This window comes from Malus sylvestris, chromosome 1, assembly GCF_916048215.2.
Source record: "Malus sylvestris chromosome 1, drMalSylv7.2, whole genome shotgun sequence".
Classification (NCBI taxonomy): domain Eukaryota; kingdom Viridiplantae; phylum Streptophyta; class Magnoliopsida; order Rosales; family Rosaceae; genus Malus; species Malus sylvestris.
Window position 1 is genome coordinate 9,852,122 of NC_062260.1, and position 22,036 is coordinate 9,874,157.

Genomic DNA, 22,036 nt, shown 5'->3' on the forward strand with positions numbered 1-22,036 from the left:
GCTCCCCATGTTAGAGAGGGATGCATGGTCAAAAGAGAGTGTATGAATGGTGGAAACCAGCTTAACAAAGCTGAAGAGAGTGGGAATAAGTGTCATTCCCACGGACGGTGCCAAATGTTGATGCACAAAATCACCGAGGACTTTGGTACAACAGAAAGTGTTAAGTTTGTGACCTTCGCTAGATTACTCCGGTCACTAGTGTGGATAAGTAAGTAAATGGATAGGGACAGGGAAGCAAACACAAGATGTATGTGGTTCACCCAGATTGGCTACGTCCACAGAGTAAAGGAGTTCTCATTAATTGTGAAGGGTTTACACAAGTACATAGGTTCAAGCTTTCCTTTAGTGACTACTAGTGAATGATTTAGTACAAATGACATTAGGAAATATTATGAGAGAATGATCTTTATTTATAGAAGAGAGTTTCTAGTTTCATTCTGATATTGACACGTGTCGTGTTATGATTGGCTTCTGATGTTGACACGTGTCATGCTATGATTGGCTTCTGGTGTCGACACGTGTCGTGCTGTGATTGGCCTTCTGGTTGGAGGAAACTCTTTTGGGTCCTTGACGGTATAAAGTTGACCGGTGCTCAGTAGTTTCGGGATTGGTCAAGTATTGTACAAACAGAAATCATAACCTTAATATATTTGTACAGAATCTATCAGCACAATATTTTATAATGAGTTGGGGTCTATACCCCTAAGAATCAAAAAGAGAAAAATCTAGGGTGGTGCTATCCAAAATCACCTCTTTACCTTCTCGGAAAGAGATCATCTCTGGATCTTTCCCTTCAAAGCCCAATGATAAAATGATCCGGGCCTTTGAAATTTGATCCAACGGTTAAATGTTATTGCAGCTTTTAAATTTTTTTACTAACTTCTCTGTTTTTAGCCGTTGGATCAAATTTCAAAGGTCTATATCACTTGATCCTTGGGCTTTGCAGAGAATCTCTTTCCTACCTTCTCAACAATTCTCATTATTTTTGGTTGTTGGATCAAATGAATGGAGGCAGATATGTGGAATTTTTTCAGGTCGACAGGCCGATGACCCACTCAACAACACCGATACTGTCCCCACTTAACCACCTGCACAATCCTCAGGTGTGGGGTTTTATCACAAAATGTCTCAATGTTAGTTAGAGTGGGGTAATTCGATTTAAAGTGTTTTCTTTCTTCCCTCTTGGCCAATGTGGGACACTGGGGTTCCAACATTCCCCCACCCCATTTATAGGTCACACGTGAAATTCCACACGTCGACAACCACGTGGAGCCATGTCGGGACTCACCCAATCATGTGGCAGTACGGGCCCGTCCCCTAGCTCTGATACCATGTGGAATTTTTTCAGTTCAACGGGCCAAGGCCCATTTTAACAACACCGATACTGTCCCTACTTAACCACCTGCACAATCCTCAGTGTGGGGTTTTATCACAAAAGGCCTCGATGTTAGTTAGAGTGGGGTAATTCTATTTAAAGTGCTTTCTTTCTTCCCTCCTGGCCGATGTGGGACACTGGGGTTCCAACAAATCAAATGATTGAAATTAATAGGCTTGCGTGAAAGATAAAAAGAGACATGTGAATAGCACCACCTAAAATTTAAACATTTACTTTAGTTGAACGACATGACTATTGCGTAGCCAAATAATCCCATATTTGACAGCCTAGTTGGTTGCTAATGAAAGTAATAAAAAAACCCTGTAAGGGCAAGCTCGATATTAATTTATAGCAACTGCGCTTATAGTTTAAGGATATATTTTAGAAATAGTAATAGGTGATTTCAACAATTAATATTTTTCATAGAAATTTTGATGAGAACAAGAAAAACAAGATTATGATGAGGGAAGAGGTAACTGGATAGCCATTCACGTGCACACCATGCAGGAATGCCTAAACAGCTACCTATGGCTATGGGTGCATGCATTAGATTCTTCTAAGATTTTGACATATTTATGTACAAAATACAGAAATAAACTGGAATGAGGTATCGCAGTGGAAGATAAATGTGGACTCCTCCACCAAGCCCCTCGATAAAAATAAACGTGGATGCGAGTTGGAAGCATGGTGCATGTTCGGCGTGGGTTGGAATTGTGGTTCATGACTCGGGGTCCAGATGTATCGCGGTCAAAAGGGTTAAGGTTTCAGCATCTAGCGCATCCTTGGCTGAATCCTTGGTGGTCTTGGAGGGGTGCAATCTGGCGAAGAGTTTGAATATCCCTCGAGTAGTGGTCGAATCGTATTCGAAACAAGTTATAATATCATGCTTGAACAACTGTTCTTTGAGATGCGCTTGGGAAATCTTTCCAATTTGTAATCGTATTATTGTGGTTGGGAAGATTTTTCAAGCTTGCTCCTGGTCTTGGATTCCAAGATCAGCATATACTACGGTAGACTTCGTTGTAAAGAATTATACTTCGGAGATGTGCAACTCTGTTTGGGTAGACAGGCCCCCATCTTCCTTTGTTAGAATTTTGAACAATGATGGCTTGCCTTGCCCCCTGAGTATTTAGTATAGGTTGTTGTTTTTTTGGGACAACATGTTCGCCATATGTGGCAGCGTCTTTATGTAATCTCGAGTCTCATGCTATATGATGGTTTTTCCATTTCTGTTAGCCTTTTCTAGCTTTCTTTGTTCTCAGCTAGCCTTTGTGCCTTGGTAATGAATCCTTGTTTCAAACAAAAAAAAAAATGGAATGAGGTACTAAATAGCCGCTCATGTGTACAACACCTATTGGTGCATGTAAAATCCACTCAGAAATTGACTGGACTAGTAACTGATTAAAAATGACGAGGGATTATCAGAATAAATTGAAAAAGTAATTTAATAGCCGTTCACATGTACATCATGCACAAACGCATAAACGACTACCGAGTGGTGCAGAATCCTCTCATAAATTGACGAGTACTAGTAGCGTATTGAAAACGATGTGCACATGTCAATCATGCTAGTTACCTCCTCGTCCACCAATTTATAATGATTCTTAGTCCAAAAACAAAAAATAGACCAAACTTAACCCCCAAGTCACAAAGACCTTTCACTTGTCCTATATAACCACCTCCTCCCCCCCCCCCTCCCAAACAAAAAAAAAAAAAAAACCCTACATTTCCATAATCTTGATAAGCACGAAACAAAGCAATTAAAGAAAAAAAGCACTTACGGACAATGCAAGCGAATGCGGTTGGTTAGAGAGAGAAAGAGAGGGAAATAAAGAGAGGAGGGAGAGAGAGAGCCAATTGTAATTGACTACATTATATAGACCACAGTGAAGTCTACCCCTATATATTAAGGTCATTGCCCGCCACGGATTCACACTTGCAATTTCCCCTGAAAATTGTATTTCTTCTGTCCTTCTCTCTTCCTTCAAATCCGCACTCACTCTCTCACTCTCTCTCTCTCTGCTTTCTTGCTCTCTCTAGGGTTTTTCCGGTTCTTTCGATGCCATGAGGTCGTCGTACCCTCGCTCTACTTTCCGGCAACCTCAGCCCTCGGAAATTCCCCGCCGTTTGCCTCTCCGGCGACCCGATTACCCGCCCAACAACTTCTACCGCCAACGCCTTCCTCCCTGCCGCGCAAGCTTCATCGTCGAGCTTCTCTCCGACCACCGGAGCCTCCGGAAGCATGAAATCGACGCTGTGATCGCTAACTGCAAGTCCAGGCCCGAAGGCGTTGAGATTTCTCCCGCCAATCGCATCGTCGCCTCCTTGTTCTACACGCAATGGGTCGACGCGCTCGAAGCCCTCGTTTATTTTTGGGAGTCCCGGCTGGACCGGGTTCATGATCTCACTCCCAAGTTGAACCGGATCGTCTCTGTTCCCTCCGATCTCGACGAGCTCCGGGAGAGGCTGATAGCCCTGTTCGCCGGCCGGATTAAGAAATTGATGGACGGAGAGGCGGTGAAGAAGTGGGAGGCGAAGAGGGTCTGGTTGTGCAACGACAACGAGCGAGTTTCGAAGTTGCTTGGTGGGCATAACAATCTGTGGAGTTTCAGTGAGTTGAATGAGACGATGAAGAGGAACAGGAGCGAAATTCGATTGGTTGAGAGCAGGATTAGGGAGTTCAAGTCCGCCATGAATTGCTTGCTTGATTATCTTGAGGAGAAGGGCGCGGAGGAAACTGGTGAAGAAGGCGTGAAAGTGTTCAAATTTTCGGGTGAAGATTTTGATTGGAGTCAAATTCAGAGCTTAATTGTTCGGGAATGCAGCAGGCTTGAAGAAGGGTTGCCCATTTACGCTTATCGGCAGCAAATTCTTCAGCAAATTCTTAGCCAGCAGGTACAATGTGGTTAAATTTGGCTGTGTAGTTGTTTTCCGTCTTCGGTTTTATGTTTGATTTTGGTTTTGATTAGTGATCTCTGTTAGTGTTACTCCAATTTTCGACTTTCTTGATTGTCAACGGTACATGTTTGTTTAAAGGCTCAATTGCATTTATTGGGAGTGAACTTTATGATAGTGAAAACTAATGCTCAAGCATGTACTAAATACTCTTGAATAGTTTAAAATATGCTTTTTTTTAATACAAAATGTTGATGCTTTTCTGCATTGTAGGTTATTTGTTTATTTGTTTGTTTTAAGCACTAATTAATTATTTAAGCTCAAATTTAGGTGCTTTAGACATCTTACATAGGTTTCTATTTAGAATTTAGATTTTCCCCTTTGTCTATCTTTCTAACTTCAATCTGCACAGGTCATGGTGTTGATTGGAGAGACTGGCTCAGGGAAGAGTACACAGATGGTGCAGTATCTTGCTGATTCTGGAATTGCTGCTGAGCAGTCCATTGTATGCACTCAGCCTCGTAAGATTGCTGCCATGTCGTTATCGCAAAGAGTTAAAGAAGAAAGTAGTAGGTGTTACGGAGGAAACTCAGTATCATGCAATTCAACATTTTTGTCAGGGCAGGGGTTGGTTTCTAAGGTGACATTTATGACAGATCACTGTTTACTGCAGCACTACATGAATGATACGAATATGTCAGGTATTTCTTGTATCATAGTTGATGAGGTTCATGAGAGGAGCTTGAATACTGATCTCCTGTTGGCATGTTTAAAAGATTTACTTGGTCGAAGGTCTAGTTTACGACTTATTATAATGTCAGCAACAGTTGATGCCAATGTGTTGTCCGACTATTTTTATGGTTGTGGAATATTTTCTGTAACGGGGAGGAGCTTTCCTGTTGATGTTAGATATGTACCGTGTTTCAGCGAAGGAACTTCTAGTGATGCTTCCTATGTTTCTGATGTGCTGAGGGTAGCAGCAGATGTACACAGGAAAGAGAAAGAGGGGACAATTCTTGCCTTTTTGACTTCCCAGTTGGAAGTAGAATGGTGTTGTGAGAAGTTTATAGCACCTGGTGCAATTGCATTGCCATTGCATGGAAAACTTTCTTTTGAAGACCAATTTAATGTTTTCAAAAACTACCCTGGAAAAAGGAAAATTATATTTGCCACTAATCTGGCTGAGACATCACTGACAATTCCCGGGGTAAAGTATGTGATTGATTCTGGTATGGCTAAAGAAAGCAAATTTGAACCGGGAAGTGGCATGAATGTTCTCAAAGTTTGTATGATCAGCCAGAGTTCTGCTAATCAAAGAAGTGGCCGTGCTGGAAGAACTGAACCAGGAGTATGTTATAGACTTTACTCAGAATATGACTTTGAGGCTATGCCTCCTTGTCAGGAACCTGAGATCCGCAGAGTTCATCTTGGTGTTGCAGTTCTGAGGATTCTGGCTTTAGGCGTCAAGAATTTACAGGACTTTAAATTTATCGATGCACCTTCTTCTGAAGCTATTGACTTGGCTATCAGGAACCTTGTTCAGTTGGGAGCTGTTATGCAAAAGGATGATGTCTTTGAGTTAACTCAGGAAGGTCGGTGCTTGGTTAAGTTGGGTGTTGAGCCTAGGCTTGGTAAATTAATTCTTGGTTGTTGTGACCTTAACTTACGTATCGAGGGTCTTGTTCTTGCAGCTGTAATGGCAAATTCCAGTAGCATATTTTGTAGAGTTGGTAACGACGAAGAAAAGATCAGATCAGACTGCATTAAGGTGAAATTTTGTCATCGTGATGGTGACCTCTTTACCCTTCTCACTGTGTACAAGGAATGGGATTCCTTGTCTCGAGACAAGAGAAACACATGGTGCTGGGAAAACAGCATCAATGCAAAAACTATGAGGAGATGCCAAGACACGGTGATGGAATTGGAATCTTGCCTTAAACATGAACTCAACATGATAATTTCTGGTACCTGGCGTTGGGATCCACATGAATCAACTGGTTGTGATAAACATTTGAAAAAGGTTATACTATCTTCCCTTGCAGATAATGTTGCAATGTTCTCAGGTTATGATCAACTTGGTTATGAAGTGGCATTAACTGGGCAGCATGTTAGGCTGCATCCTTCGTGTTCATTGCTAGTATTCGGGGAGAAACCTAGTTGGGTAGTCTTTGGTGAAATTCTGTCAGTTTCTAATCAGTATTTGGTGTGCGTCACCTCCTTTGATTTCAACTCTCTGTCTACGCTTTATCCTCCTCCTTCGTTTGATGTATCTAAGATGGAAAGTCGAAAGCTTCAGCTGAAAATGTTGACTGGTTTTGGCATTACTGTCCTTAAAAGATTTTGTGGGAAGGGCAACAGTTATCTGCTTCATCTCGTATCACGTATTAGGGCAATTTGCAAGGATGAACTTATCAACATCAAAGTTGATTACTGTCAGAATGAGATTATGTTGTTTGCCGCTTCACATAACATGGATAGGGTTGAAAGCTTTGTAAATGATGCCTTGGAGCGTGAACAAAAATGGATGCGTAATGAATGCTTGGAGAAATGCTTATATCACAGTTCAGGCGTGTTGCCTCCTGTAGCATTGTTTGGAGCCGGTGCTGAGATCAAACATCTGGAGCTTCAAAAAAGGTGTTTGACTTTTGATGTATTTCATTCAAAACTGGACTCTGAAGATGATAAGGAGTTACTTAGTGAGCTTGAAAAGTCTATCTCTGGCAGTATATGTGCTATTCACAAGTTCACCAGCACTGGGCAGGAAAATGTTGACAAAGGAAAGGGGGTGAGGGTAACATTTCAAACTCCTGAAGCGGCTCAAAAAGCAGCTGAGCTAAACGAATCTGAATTTAATGGCTCCATACTGAAGGTTATTCCTTCGCAGGTAGGTGGTGATCATAAAATGTTTTCATTCCCCGCTGTTAGAGCTAAGGTTTATTGGCCTCGCAGGCTAAGCAAGGGGTTTGCAATTGTTAAATGCCACATGAATGACACCCATCCCATGATTGATGACTTTTCTAACCTTGAAGTTGGAGGAAAAGTAATTCGCTGTGAGATTAGCAAAAGGGACACGGATGCTATCATGATATATGGACTAAGCAAAGATCTTTCGGAGGCTGAAATTTTAAATGTGTTGAGGACTGCTACAAGTAGGCGAATCCTAGATTTTTTCCTGCTGAGAGGAGATGCTGTAGGAAATCCGTCATGTAGTTCTTGTGAAGAAGCACTCTTAAAAGAAATATCACCCTTTATGCCTAAGAGGTATTCCCACAATAGCTGCAGTGTTCAGGTTTTCGAGCCTGAGCCAAAGAATGTTTTCATGAGAGCTTTGATTACTTTTGACGGAAGATTACACTTGGAAGCGGCGAGAGCTTTAGAAGAATTAGAAGGGAAAGTACTGCCTGGGTTCCTTCCATGGCAAAAGATGAAGTGCCAGCAGTTATTTCATAGCTCTCTATCCTGTCCTGCCCCTGTCTATCTTGTGATCAAGAAGCAGCTGGATAGTTTACTCTCAAGTTTTATGCATCTAAATGGTACCGTTTCTTATCCAAGCTTATGTATTCTTTTGATCTTATATTTATCTGTGGTTGCAAGTATATTGGCATTTTCTTCTACTAGTTTGGTGTCACACCCTTTTTTTTCATTTTAATTCATCCTTCTTGCCTTGTTGGGATTTTTGTAGTTATATTTTTGGCTGTTTTATGAATATCCTGGAAACAAAATGTAACTGCTGCATTATGATAAAAACCATTCTGGAGAACTTGGTTCTTGCACTGACCGAGTCTTGTCATTCTTCTTAAAGCATATTAATTTTCATAATTATATGAGAATATTTACAATCTAATGCACTCTTCAGCTATATCTTGTCAATTATATTGTAATTTTGGTCACTCGTTTTATACTACCGATGGCTAAATCTAAGCACAATAGGTCTGTTTTCTTAGACATAGGTGGGTGTTTGACCGTCTTTTATTTTTGTGCTGTTTACAGGTGTAGAATGCAATTTGGATAGAAATTCTAATGGTTCCTACCGAGTGAAGATATCTGCCAATGCTACAAAAATTGTTGCAGACCTGAGAAGACGTGTGGAGGAGCTTGTGAAAGGGAAGATTATCGACCACGTCAGCCTTACGCCAGCAGTTTTACAGATTCTTTTCTCCAGAGATGGCATCAGTCTAATGCACACACTCCAGCGAGAGACAGGAACCTATATTCTTTTTGACAGACGTAGCCTGAGTGTACAGGTCTTTGGTTCTTCAGACCAAGTTGGTGTGGTCGAGAAGAAATTGGTGGACTCCCTTTTAACCCTCCACGACAATAAGCTGCTTGAGGTCCGGCTTCAAGGTAATGCCTTGCCTCCTGAGTTGATGAAAGAGGTTGTTAACAGGTTTGGGCCAGACCTCCGGGGGCTCAAAGAGAAGGTCCCAGGGGCTGATTTTAGTCTAAATGTTCGCCGTCAAGTAATTTCCATCCATGGAAGCAAGGATGTGAAGCAGAAAGTTGAAGAGAGTATTTATGAGATTGTACAGATGTCAGGTAGTTCAACTCAGAGGTTTAAGAGTGATGTTGATTGCCCCATATGTATGTGTGAGATTGAAGATGAATACCGGCTTGAGGACTGCAGTCATTTATTTTGCCGCTCGTGTTTAGTGGAGCAGTGTGAGTCAACAATTAAAAACCAAGATAGTTTCCCAATGTTTTGTGCACACAAGGGTTGCAGGTCTCTTATTTTGTTCAGTGATCTGAAATCTCTATTACCAAGTGAGAAGCTGGAGGAGCTATTTAGATCTTCATTGGGGGCGTTTGTTGCGTCAAGTGGGGGCATCTACAGGTTTTGCCCGTCTCCCGACTGCTCTTCTGTGTATCAGGTAGCTGCTCCAGGAACAGACGGTGAACCATTTGTTTGTGGTGCATGTTATGCCGAGACATGTACTAGGTGCCATTTAGAACATCATCCATACCTTTCATGTGAGCAGTACCGAGAGTTCAAGGAAGACCCAGATTCATCGTTGAAGAAGTGGTGCAAAGGAAAAGAACATGTGAAGAGCTGCCCAGTTTGCAGGTATACAATTGAGAAGATAGATGGGTGCAACCATATAGAATGTCGGTGTGGGAAGCATATTTGTTGGGTCTGTTTGGAGTATTTTGGAACGAGTGACGAATGCTATACCCATTTGAGGACTATTCACCTGGCCATCATTTGAATATGAAGCGCTCATGATGTTTACTTATCGGTCGGCTTATATTATTGTTGCATGATATGAAATAGGTAACATAGACAGGGTATAGCAAGTAGTAGCTTCTTTTCTATTTATAGCTTCTTCCCAGCAGAGTTGCCGAGACATGTACAGGTGGTAGGGCTTTTCTCTGTGTAAACTGTAAAGCGCTTTTTCTATGTACGTGCTTTTAACCAGCTGAGTGAATTCTAGCCAAGCTTTTCGGTGTTCTCATCCAGTTTGGATAATTAAGAAATGAGGAGCTCTGATGAGATCATTGATCCAATTTTGTGCTTGATTTTAACCGTGACCTGGAAACGGATAGGAAACTCTAATAAGCTCTTGTATTTAGTAATTTTTAACCGTGCTAGGGTAAGTCGCTTAAGCGCGAGTGTACAGCTCTTGACCACTGATCTATGTAGGTCGACATTGCATCAATGGTTAGGTGTTGCTCCATTTGTTTATTCGGCAACTGCCCTTGGGACCATGGAGGAGTGCAAAGTGGGTCCTATACTCAATGGGACCACTAAATCAGAAACATATTATCCCAAAGAATCTCGTTCGAAATAGATCTGTGTTTTCAGTTTTCAAAGTGCTTGTTTATATGTATACACCTATATATTTTCCAGCACGAAAATGAAATTTCAGTACAAGAATCTGCATCCGAATGCGAATCCTACGCCGGCAATGCCGAAACAAAGCGCCAAAGCTACAACCCAAGTGATGCCATCCCCATCATCGTCTCCTTTCGATCTGCCACAACCACAACTTGCCTTATTATTGTCTTCCTCCGCCCAATGTGACTGCAACCTTGAAACTTGAAGCTCAAGCAACCTCACCCATTGCTTGTAAGCAAACAACTCTTTAGCCTCCACAAGCAAGGCATTAGAGAGACGGTCTTTTTCCTTCTCCAACCTCTCAGACTTGTTCTCCGCCTCTCTCGCCCTCGTCTGCGACAGCCTCAACGCCTTCAGCAGCTCCAGTTTCTCATTCTCGCCGTCAATTTGGTTACCATCCGTGTCACACTGATCATCCGTGTGATCATCATTATCGCGATCCGAGTTCACGCGGCAAACCCCTTTCATGGATGACACAACAGTTTGACCCGAACCCGTAAAGAGTTTCGAGGGTGGAGGAAGATCGCAGTTCTGTATGAGGTGTAAGCCAGCAGTCTTGTGAGAAACAGCAGTTAGACCCAGAAACATTTCGTTCCCGTCAACAGCTTTAGGATTCGACTTTGTGTTATTAGATATCCACCCAGCCATTGATGTGTGATTGATCAGAAATTGAAAACTGCTTAATTTGTTGAGGATTGAAAATGTAAACAAAAAGAAAATTAGAAGTTTGGTCGGTGTGGTGGTGGGGTGGTTGGGAAAGACAAGGATTGAGAGAGAGAGAGAGAGAGAGAGTAGTGTGCCCGCAAGAAATGGGGTGTTAGGAATTAGGATTTGGCAAAACAAAAGCTACGAGGATTGAATACAAACGTAATTGTTGGTCATTGCTTTTAGTACAAAGGTTGGGAAAATTCCTTGCTTGCTTTGCTTGTTTGATTAGCTTTACACAAAAACAATACGTTATACAATTTGGTGGTGGGGAGAGAGATTCCCCCACCTAGACAATCACTTTGCAACTTTAATTTTGTCTTAACTCCTCAATATAAAAGGGGATTATGAAAAATTCAATGCACCAAAATCACAACGCTTGTAATCAACCTTTTAACTAACATATCATAGACTTTTAGCCTGCTTTTTACAAGAGAAAAATTGTCTCTACAGAATGTCTGGTCTTTTTAAATTGAAACGATAGCAGTTTTACTACTACAAATATTTTGGCTATGTTAGGGCCTAAAAACATCACTTAAAAGCCCAATCATTGTGTAAGTGTCACAAACCGAGCTTAAATCTATGTATAAAGTACGAAATGAAGGGTATGCATATTTACGATCATGTCATGCCAATAAAATATTAGTCTATTAGACGCCCAGCTCATACAACTCATGTATATTTATCGTGCTAAGCTGTATTGTAATATTAATACATTAATTTGAGTCACGCAAGGCAGGCGACATACTTAAATGAGCTCAAGCCACTTAAACGGGCTTGCCGAGTGCTTAGGAAAGACAAAGCATTGTGTTGTTGTGATGGAATGTCAATGACAAACTGGAAAGTCCAGCAACTTAGGGGCTCCCTACCTTAACAGACTTTTGATGCACAAGCTGCCAAAAAGAATTGAAAGATAAGATTTTTCTCTCAAATTTTATTTCACCTATATTTTCTTTCAAACAAACTATGCATAAAGATCATCTACCCTCTTCTATGGGTTTATGCTTTAGATGTCTACCCTCAAGCAAAATGACTTTCGTGACGAGTCCTTTCAGTGGCCTCAGAACTCATGGTATTTAGTGTTGAAAAATTCTAAAGCAAGTTCCCAGATTGAGTTGCATATTTAGCAACTCGGGGGCTCTATGCCTATAAAGAAAAAAAAGATTCATAATGCCCAGTTCACTTTTCCACAGCAAGATCCCAGGACATTATCATCCACGGTTCCTTTGTCATTTTTCGTTCACATGCTTCAGGTTTCTTTTCGAGACATCGACACCACCATGCCACTGTCCATGCTCGATATTCCCGTGACATCGCTAGAGTCCAGGCCAGCTCTACTAGAACCTCTGCCTACTACGTTCCACCATCCAATTTGGATGAGCATGATTACTTGGTGCTTACAATTTATAATGCCCGTGCTAGCATAATAACTTTTTATTAGCATGCACCGCTAAATCGCAGAACCAGATTGAGTATCAAGATTTTTTTTTTGGGGGGGGGGTTGGGGGGAACATCACTGGTGAGCATTAATGGTGCATATGTATGCCGGAAAGGAATCCACAAACAACTCATAATAATTGTGGAACTATGAGGTATTGGAATTTTTGGGTCGCCGGGCCCGTTCCACTCTTATGACACTGATACTGTCTTCAACTACCACCTGCCCAATCCGTCAGATGTGAGATTTTACCACTACAGGCCTCGGTATTAGTTAGAGTAGGGTAATACTATTTAAGCCCCTTGGTTTCTTTTCACACCACCGATGTGGAACTTTAACACTATCCCTCATGTGTAATCTCATTTAGTGGTTCACACGTGGAAATCCACATTGGTAATTGAAACTCAGAGGTCAGCTCACATTGGGCCCACTTGTTGTCAATTGACTCAGCGGTCGTCTCTATATTAAGAGTTTAGACTTGTTTTCTTATGAGTAACAAGCTCGTTGGTTTGCACACAAGCTCATTGGCTTGCACGGGCCCGAATCGTGGGCTTTGATACCATGTTGGAATTTTTTGGATCTCCGGGTTTGCCCCACTCTAACAACACCGATATTGTACCCAACTTAACCACCTGCCAAATCCGTCAGGTGTGAGATTTTACCACAAAAGACCTCGGTATTAGTTAGAGTAGGGTAATACTATTTAAACCCCTTGGTTTCTTTTCACCCCACCGATGTGGGACTTTAATACTCCCCCTCACGTGTAACCTCATTTAGTGGTTCACACGTGGAGATCCATATCGGTAATTGAAACTCAGAGGTCAACTCACATTGGACCCATTTGTTTTCAATGGAACTCAACGGTCGTCTCTATATTAAGAGTTCAGACTTGTTTCCTTATGGGTGACAAGCTCGTTGGCTTACACACAAGCTCATTGGCTTGCATGGGGCCGAACTGCTCTGATACCATGTTGGAATTTTGGATTGCCGGTCCTGTCCCACTCTAACAACACTGATATTGTTTCCAACTTTACCACCTACCCAATCCGTCAGGTGTGGGGTTTTACCTCAGAAGGCCTCGGTATTAGTTAGAGTAGGGTCATCCTATTTAAACCCTTGGTTTCTTTTCACCCCACCGATGTGGGACTTTAACACTCCCCCTCACGTGTAACCTCATTTAATACCAAGTCCTTTGTGGTAAAACTTCACACCTAACGGATTGGGAGTGTCGGTGTCGTTAGAGTAGAGCGGACTCGACGATCAAAAAATCCAACATGAGGGACATGGGGGATAATTTTTCCATCCCCTTCTGTACTAGCCTACAAGCAAAATGTCATGCTCATCTACCATCAATCATGAAAGCCAAGCAAACTCTGCTAATTTATCATAGTTAAGCACAGAGGCATCAGAAAGAGGAGGAACAACCACAACGATTGCAACCTTGAACTCAAGCCACCATGCCATTGTCAAAGTTGTCATGCAGGGCACCTCTCATGCAGTCATAACATCCATATCACTGCTACCAACGCCTCCCTTGAGCTCAGCTCCTTACAGAAGATAAGCACTCTTTTTAACCCATGCTATTTTTTGTATATTGCTTTTCTATTCCTTAAATCAATTAGAAAGTGAAATGCATATTTTATAAACTCCCGGTATCACACTTATACCATGCCAAGTGATAATTTTGATATTTACATATTACTCATGCATATGTGTCATAGGAATAGGGATGAACTAAATACTTATGGGTTTAGGTAACCACGGTTACCCATCTATTTAAAGTTCACGGTTACAGTTATAGATAACCGTTTAGACGAACAAACGGTTATGGGTATAACTGTTTATCCGTGAAATTTAAATGGACGATTATGAATATTACACGCTGTTATAACGGATATCAATTTACCCATTTAATTTAATATATGCAAAATTTTGGAGCTTTGAATTTTTTGCGGTTATAACGGGTATATATTTACAAAATAATCAATGCACACATGATTATTGTGTGTTTGGACTAATGAAATGAAATGGTTTAAGTTGCCATTGATGTTTTAGTTGCCATTGATGCTATTAGGAACGGGGAATGAAATGGTTATTGTGTGTTTACGGATCATGTTTCAACTTCTAAAAATGCTTATAAGGGAGTACTAACCGATCTTCCCAAGCCTGGAGGTGGCGGTTATAACAGGTATCCATCGGAATATTTTGGAGCTTTGAATCATCTAGTATTCAAGATAATGACTACGTTTTGTTTTTAGAAGCTTTACTTTGTAATCATATGGATTATAATTAAAGACTTGCTTGGGTGTAGCAGGAAAATATCGTTCGTAAACTATTATTTCAATTATTGGAATTGTATAAGGACTTAAATGATTAAAATAGGGAAATGCATGCTAAAATGTACCTATAACGGTGTTTAATTGTCCGAAAACGAAGAAAAAAAATTTCTTCTGTAATTTTCAAGTTGTTAAAAAAAATACATGTAGACGGGTGAAAAAATAGGTAAATGGGTAAAAAAAGGATAAACGGGTTTAAAAAAGGGGTAAACAGGTAAATAGTTAAGGTTAAATAGGCAAACGGTTATGGTTAAATGGGTATACGGTTATAGGTATGGTTAGCCGTTTATAAACGGTTATGAGTATGAGTATAACCATTTATGCAATTATCCAACGGATAAACGGTTATGCGAGTATGAACATAAACGATTATAGGTAAATAACCGCAGTTACTTGCCCGCCGTAACCGTTGCCCATCCTACTTAGGAATCTTTGTGTCTCAAGACTTTCCATTTACCATTGCCAGCATATAGAAAATGCATGAACTTTGGATAGCTACATAAATATTCTTCGCACACCTATGCATATATGTAAGAACCAAGCATGTTTTTAAACTAAAAAATTTAACGTGATAAATTTCGTTAGAGTTCAAATGACATGTGACACTTCTTGGCTTTATGATGTGTTCAACAACTATATTTTTCTTACTTCACTTTTTTAATACAAGCGTACATGCCAAGAACGAAACTTTTTTGGCAAGCCGCACACTATTTGGCACTAGCCAACATGCATCATTTTATTTTTTACACTATGCTATACACGTGCATATCGATTATATAGGTCAAACTAGAAATTACGCCCACGCGTTGCTGCGGAAACCAACTGTTTCAAGCGTAATCGGATGAATAAAACACATTTAAGTTGAATAAATTCAACACAATTATGAACAAACAAAAGGATACATGAGTGAACGAGGTCGATAAGTTAAGCAATTGTGCTTTTATATACATTCAAGTGAGCTGGCATGTACAATGAGTGGGAAAAAACTGAATGTCTTTGATTATAAAGAGATGGTTTCCAAAAAAAGTTTTGTTTCGTTAAGAAACAGAAGAAACATGTAGTTCACACATAATAATATGTGTCCTACAGTGTAGGCCACCATTTCAACAGGTAATTAAAAATAGAAAGTGTTGAGGACTTGTTCAAGTAGCTAATTTTGTAACCACAGATGTTCAAAGGTAAAAATAAGCAAGTCTGTTTCCATATGAAACTGAAGAAACATAAGCAAGCTGTAGTTTACACATATTTTGCCCCTGCAGTTAAGATGGTAAAATATATGCCCTGCAGCCTACATACCTCACTTAGCAGTTTGCAAAACACAGAAAAAATGGTGTTTGAGCAGGTAAGTCGTCAAGCACAGATGTTCAGCATGGTGTGCAGCATTCGATCACGGAGAGCGTGGCTGTTCACTTTTTTTGAGACCGGAATCTTTGACTCTATAGCAAAAAATATAAATCATAATGTAACAAAGGCAACCATTACATCTAAATCCTCCCACACTTTTCTCGGACACTCCCAATCTCTCTCTGCAATTCCTAAAACAAATCTCCTAAATCCTATCTCGGACACCCCCCATCTCTCTACAAAGCGCACAAACAAAACTCCAAACCTCATCCTTGAAATCCCACCCAAACCTAATCCCTGAAACCCTTTCTCTCGGACACCCCATACCACAGAAAATGCATCTGAACTGTAGTTTATAAATTCGCAGGCCGTCTTCTCTCTTCCTACCTTATAACAATTCACCAGTAAGATTCTTTCACTAAAAGCTTATATAGCAAATCCAAAGACGAATGATGTGAAACTGAAGCTGTAATGAAAGCTTATATTAAGAAAGAATGAAAAACTATCTTTCTACAACTTGAAACCAAAATTTAAGCGAATGTCCCCGTAACTAAGGTTATTGAACATGATTAATTATCCGCAACCCTCAACCTTGTAACCTGAATCAAGCCGGTTTCAATCATACCAATAGAAAACCAAAATATCAATATTTGGGGATGTTACCTTATTTGAACTAGCACTAAAAAACAGAGTATACTTTTAGGCAAATATTGTTTAAACACCCAAACATAATTCATGATATCTGCCAAAAAGAAAATACCACTCGATTAGATTTCTTTCGTTCACAAACTTTCTCCTTGACAAACTCCTGAGATATAACCAAAAAAGACAATTAAGTGACTAGATAGAGCAAAGAAGGAGAGTTGGATATCTATAACGATATGTCTGAGCAATTCCTTGCACCAAGTCTCCAAGGTCTTCCCAAAAAAGACAATTAAGCGACTATATAGAGTAAAGAAAGCTGTGAGAGAAGCTAAGTTAATGGCTTATGACGATATGTATAAGCGACTAGATACCAAAGAATGAGAGTTGGATATCTATAAACTAGCTAGAGCAAGGGAAAAGAAGACAAGGGACCTAAACCAAGTGAGGTGCATCAAGGATGAGGATGGAAAGGTTCTTGCTACAGAGAACGCGGTCAAAGACAGATGGAGAGGTTATTTTCATAACCTTTTCAATGAAGGACATGAAATGAGTACTTCTTTAGGGGAGTTGAGTAACTCAGAAGAGTGTAGAAACTATTCCTTTTATCATCGAATCAGGAAGGAAGAAGTGGTTGTAGCTTTGAAGAAGATGAAGCATAGAAAAGCAGTGGGCCCAGATGATATACCGATCGAAGTGTGGAAAGTCTTGGGAGAGACAGGTATAGCATGGCTCACTGACCTTTTCAATAAGATTTTGAAAATGAAGAAGATGCCAAATGAGTGGCGAAAGAGCACTTTGGTGCCTATTTATAAGAATAAGGGCGACGTACAAAATTGCATAAACTATAGGGGTATTAAGCCAATGAGTCATACAATGAAGCTCTGGGAGAGAGTCATTGAGCATAGCTTGAGGCAAGAGACATGAGTTTCGGACAACCAATTCGGGTTCATGCCAGGACGCTCAACCATGAAGGCAATCTATCTCTTACGAAGATTGATGGAAAGATATAGAGAGGGGAAAGAGGATTTACACATGGTCTTTATAGATTTGGAAAAAGCGTATGTTAGGGTCCCAAGAGACATTCTCTAGAAGATTTTGGAGAAGAAAGGAGTACGAGTAACATATATCCAAGCTATAAATGATATGTATGAAGGAGTAAAGATTGCCGTAAGAACTCATGAAGGACAAACCGAAAGCTTCCCCATAACTGTAGGATTACATCAAGGCTCATCCTTAAGTCCTTACCTTTTTGCGTTGGTAATGGATGAGTTAACAGGACATATTCAAGATGATATTCCTTGGTGTATGCTTTTCGCAGACGATATAGTGTTGATAGATGAAACTCAGGAAGGGGTAAATGTGAAGCTTAACCTTTGGAGAGAAGTGTTGGAATCTAAAGGTCTTCGCCTAAACCGATCAAAGACAGAATATATGGAGTGCAAGTTCAGTGCAAATGAAGGCCAAAATGAGTTAGGGGTGAGGATCGGAGATCAAGAAATACCAAAGAGCGACTGCTTTCGCTACCTAGGATCTATCTTGCAAAAGAACGGAGAATTAGATGGAGATCTCAACCATAGAATACAAGCTGGATGGATGAAGTGGAAGAGTACATCCGGCATGTTGTGTGAGTGCCGTATGCCACTGAAGCTCAAGGGAAAATTTTATAGGACGGTAATAAGGTCGGCAATGCTGTATGGCACAGAATGTTGGGCAGTGAAGCATCAACACGTACACAAAATTGGTGTAGCGGAGATGAGGATGTTTCGTTGGATGTGTGGGCACACAAGAAAGGATAAGATTAGGAATGAGGATATCTGAGGTAAAGTAGGAGTAGCCGAAATTGTAGGAAAGCTGAGAGAAAATTGGTTACGGTGGTTTGGACATGTGCAAAGAAGACCTACTTACGCTCCGGTTAGAAGATGCGACTACGGGATAGAGGTTCAGGGCTAAAGGGGTAGAGGAAGACCTAGGAAAACTTTGGAAGAGACTTTAAGAAAAGACTTAGAGTACTTGGATCTAACGGAGGACATGACACAGGACCGAGCACAATGGCGTTCTAAGATTCATATAGCTGAGCCCACTCAGTGACTTGGATTTTTCAAGTCTCCAACCGAGAAGTTTTCCTCACTCGAGAAATTAAGGGAACACTACCTCAACCTACATGCTTCACTCACAAAGCTTCAACATACAAGCTTCAACAAAAGAAAAATTCAAAGAACTTAGTGAAGAAGGCTTTGGTGTATTTAACACAATACGTTGAAATGAAGAAAAACTTATTTATTGATATCTCCGATAAGTTACAAATGTACATATACATGAGTCAAAATAAACAAACAAGAGGGGGGCCTTCACAAAGGTTGCTTAGGAGAAGTCTCAGCAGTCGGTAGAGCCCCAGAAAGAGAAGGCACCAGAGGGTGATCACTCGGAGCCTCAGTACTGGACAGAACCCTAGAAGGAAGAGGCATCGGAGGCTGATCATTTGGAGCTTCATTATGCGGTACAGCCCCAGAAGACGAAGGCAATAAATGTCTTTGGAACAAACCCACAAACCTCTGATGATCAAGTAAAATCTGACCATCAGATTTCTTCATCTGGTCAAGCTTCTTCTTCATGTTTGCAGCATAGTCATGTGCGAACCTATGCAACTGTTTATTCTCATGCTTGAGCCCTCTAATCTCCTGCTTGAGACTCATCACTTCAGCCGCCAATGATTCAACTTGGCGGGTTCGAGCAAATAGGCGTTGGGCCATATTCGACACAGAACCTGCACACTAAACATTGAGAGCCAGAGAATCCTTAACAGCCAACTCATCAGACCGTTTGGAAAGAAGTCTGTTGTCTTTAGGAGTGAGAATGTTCCTGGCCACCACCGCAGCGGTCATATCATTCTTCATCATGGAATCCCCAACGGTAAGGGGACCAGTAGGGGATAAGAATGATGGGCGCTATATGTTGTCTGGAGAAGGCGCGGCTGCTTCTTCACCAAGGTTCAAGTCAAAACGACGGTCGGAAGGGCTAGACATTTTCAAAGGTGTTGAAGAGAGAAGAGGTCGGACAAATCAAGATCTTAGAAGTGCAAGAAAAGAGCTTCTACTGGTGGAGATTCAAGTGTGCTCTGGAACTTAATGCCAGCCTCTATAAAAATCTGCACTCGACGGAGCTTCAGAAATCGAAGAGGCGCCTGCTTAGAAATCGAAGAGGCGTTTGCTTTCTCAAAAGCTGGGCTGCTTAGAGACCACGAGGGCCGATCTCAGAGATCAAAGAAGCGTTTGCTTTCTCAAAAGCTGGGCTGCACAAAGACCACGAGGGCCGATCTCAAAAATCGAAGAGGTGTTTGCTTTCTCAAAAGCTGGTCTGCTCAGAGACCACGAGGGCCGATCTCAGAAATCGAAGAGGCATTTGCTTTCTCAGCCTTATCAGCACCTGTCACATGCACAGTCAGCTTTGCGGAAATTACCGGCAATCTGTCGAAGATTTCTGGTGTAGTAGAAAGCACATGAATCTTCTTGTTCAATCATCCATTTTCCACACGCAACATCAGCTCATGGGTACCACAGATAACTTTGCCAAAGATCTCTGACAAAGTTTAGACACGTGAAGCTTGCGGCTCCCACTACATCGCTATGACCAAGAATGGTAAAAGAATAGCAAAGAAACAGCACTAACAAAGTTTAGACACATAAATTTTGAAGGTTTAGCTACCATATTATTACCCCACAAGGGTAAAGGAACATCACCACTGCTGGATAATTGGAAAGTCCCTGTGTGTTAACCTCTGTGCTCCGTGGCAAGGTAGACTAGCAAAAATGCCCAACCTTTACTCACATTCGAGAAAACACACCCAACAAGATTACTTGCTCCAAAATCGAAGAGGCACCGCCCTCTGAATCTCGAGAGCCAGACTCCCAACATGATTACTTTCTCAAAAATCGAAGAGACACCGCTCTCCGAATTTCAAGAGCCAGACTCCCAACAGGATTGCTTTCTCAAAAATCGAAGAGGCACCATTCTCTGAATCTCGAGAGCCAGATCCCCGACAGGATCGCTTGTTCGAAAACCGAAGAGGCATCGCTTTCTCAACTTCGAGAGCCAGATCTCCTTGGATAAAGCTTGTCTATAATCTTCACACCAACATCAGCTTTCCAGATACCACAGACCACTTTTTCAAAGTGCTCTGACAGAGTTAAAACACGTGAAGCTGGCAGCTCCCACTTCAGTGTTATGACCAAGAAGGGTAAAGGAATAGCATTACTACTTGTTGTTAGGGAGACTTCTATATATGTTGACCTCCATCCTCAACGGACAGGCAGACCTGCAAAAATGCTCAACCCTTCCTCATATCTGAGAGGGCACTCCCAACGAAGCCTCTCGAAATACTCAGCCTTCTTTCCCCCCGATACCTCTGCAAACAAGCTACACCAAAGCAAGAATATTTCATATAATCAGGGTTAAAAGCAAGAGTATCCCATATCATGCTTTTTCCCTGTCTTTTCCTTTGGCCTTGTTCTTACCTGCAAGACAAGGAGAAAGAGAGCAATCAGTCAGCACTTGGAATCAAGCTTCCATTCAAGAACTGCTTACTTGGAACCCCTTACCTGATTACTTACTTGGCATTGCTCTCGAGTACTCATCTTCAACATCTTATGCTTCCAGAGAAGATACCACATTTGCCTGAGGAACAGATAGGGCAAGTGAGAAGGATACAAGGAAGCATGTGGAGACAAGCGAAACAGAACATGTGTCAATACTTCCACTACTTTGTCAACAGCAAAAGTATCCCATATCAGCAGGGTCGAACGTACTCTAGATTTGATGGACTTGTTTTCCCTCAAATTCTTCAGTTGCCCTTATACTCTGGAGGTAACCAGAAAACCCTCCAGCCCAATTCAAGAATAAGCCTGTGGAAAGTTACTTATTCAAAAGCAAAAGTATCTCATATCATCTCTTCTCATTTTCTTCTCTTTATTCTTCATGCTGCCTACAAGATAAGGAGAATGAGAACAATCAGCCGGAACTCGAAAAACTTCTGATCTGGGACTGATTGCTTAGAGCTCTGATTGCTTACCTTGTATGTCACCTCTTTCAGCAGATCCCCTAGCTCGGCGACTTGGGGGACTCTTACTACATGGTTTGTATCGTGCTTGACCAAGCCTGAAACTACAAGTAAGCTTCAAGTGAAATTGATACATTACCTTGTGCATCTCCACCAATTAAAGATACCACCCCTGGACGGAGGAAGAGTACTTCCAGAGAAGATGCCACATCTACTTATGAGACAGATAAGGCAAGTAAAGACAATATCACACTTCGGTACTTAGAAGTTTCGTGATTACTTAGCGGCTTGGATCTTGCAAGTCCCCAACCGAAGAGCTTCCCTTCCAACCAGGAGGCCAATCACAGAGCGACACGTGTCGACATCAGAAGCCAATCATAGCGCGACACGTGTCAACATCGGAAGCCAATCA

At 41.3% G+C, this 22,036-nt stretch overlaps 2 protein-coding genes across 2 annotated transcripts; one reads left to right on the forward strand and one right to left on the reverse strand.

Moving 5' to 3' along the window:
- Positions 1-3,175: 3,175 nt before the first annotated feature.
- On the forward strand, positions 3,176-9,772 carry LOC126628464 (ATP-dependent RNA helicase DEAH11, chloroplastic-like). Its single transcript, XM_050298170.1, has 3 exons — positions 3,176-4,270; positions 4,683-7,803; positions 8,261-9,772. Exons 1-3 carry the CDS (start codon positions 3,440-3,442, stop codon positions 9,472-9,474), a joined length of 5,166 nt encoding a protein of 1,721 aa, XP_050154127.1. The 5' UTR covers positions 3,176-3,439; the 3' UTR covers positions 9,475-9,772.
- Positions 9,773-10,028: 256 nt separating this feature from the next.
- Positions 10,029-10,972, reverse strand: LOC126628473 (uncharacterized). The gene has a single exon (XM_050298177.1). It carries the CDS (start codon positions 10,749-10,751, stop codon positions 10,131-10,133), a length of 621 nt encoding a protein of 206 aa, XP_050154134.1. The 5' UTR covers positions 10,752-10,972; the 3' UTR covers positions 10,029-10,130.
- Between the last annotated feature and the right edge of the window lie 11,064 nt (positions 10,973-22,036).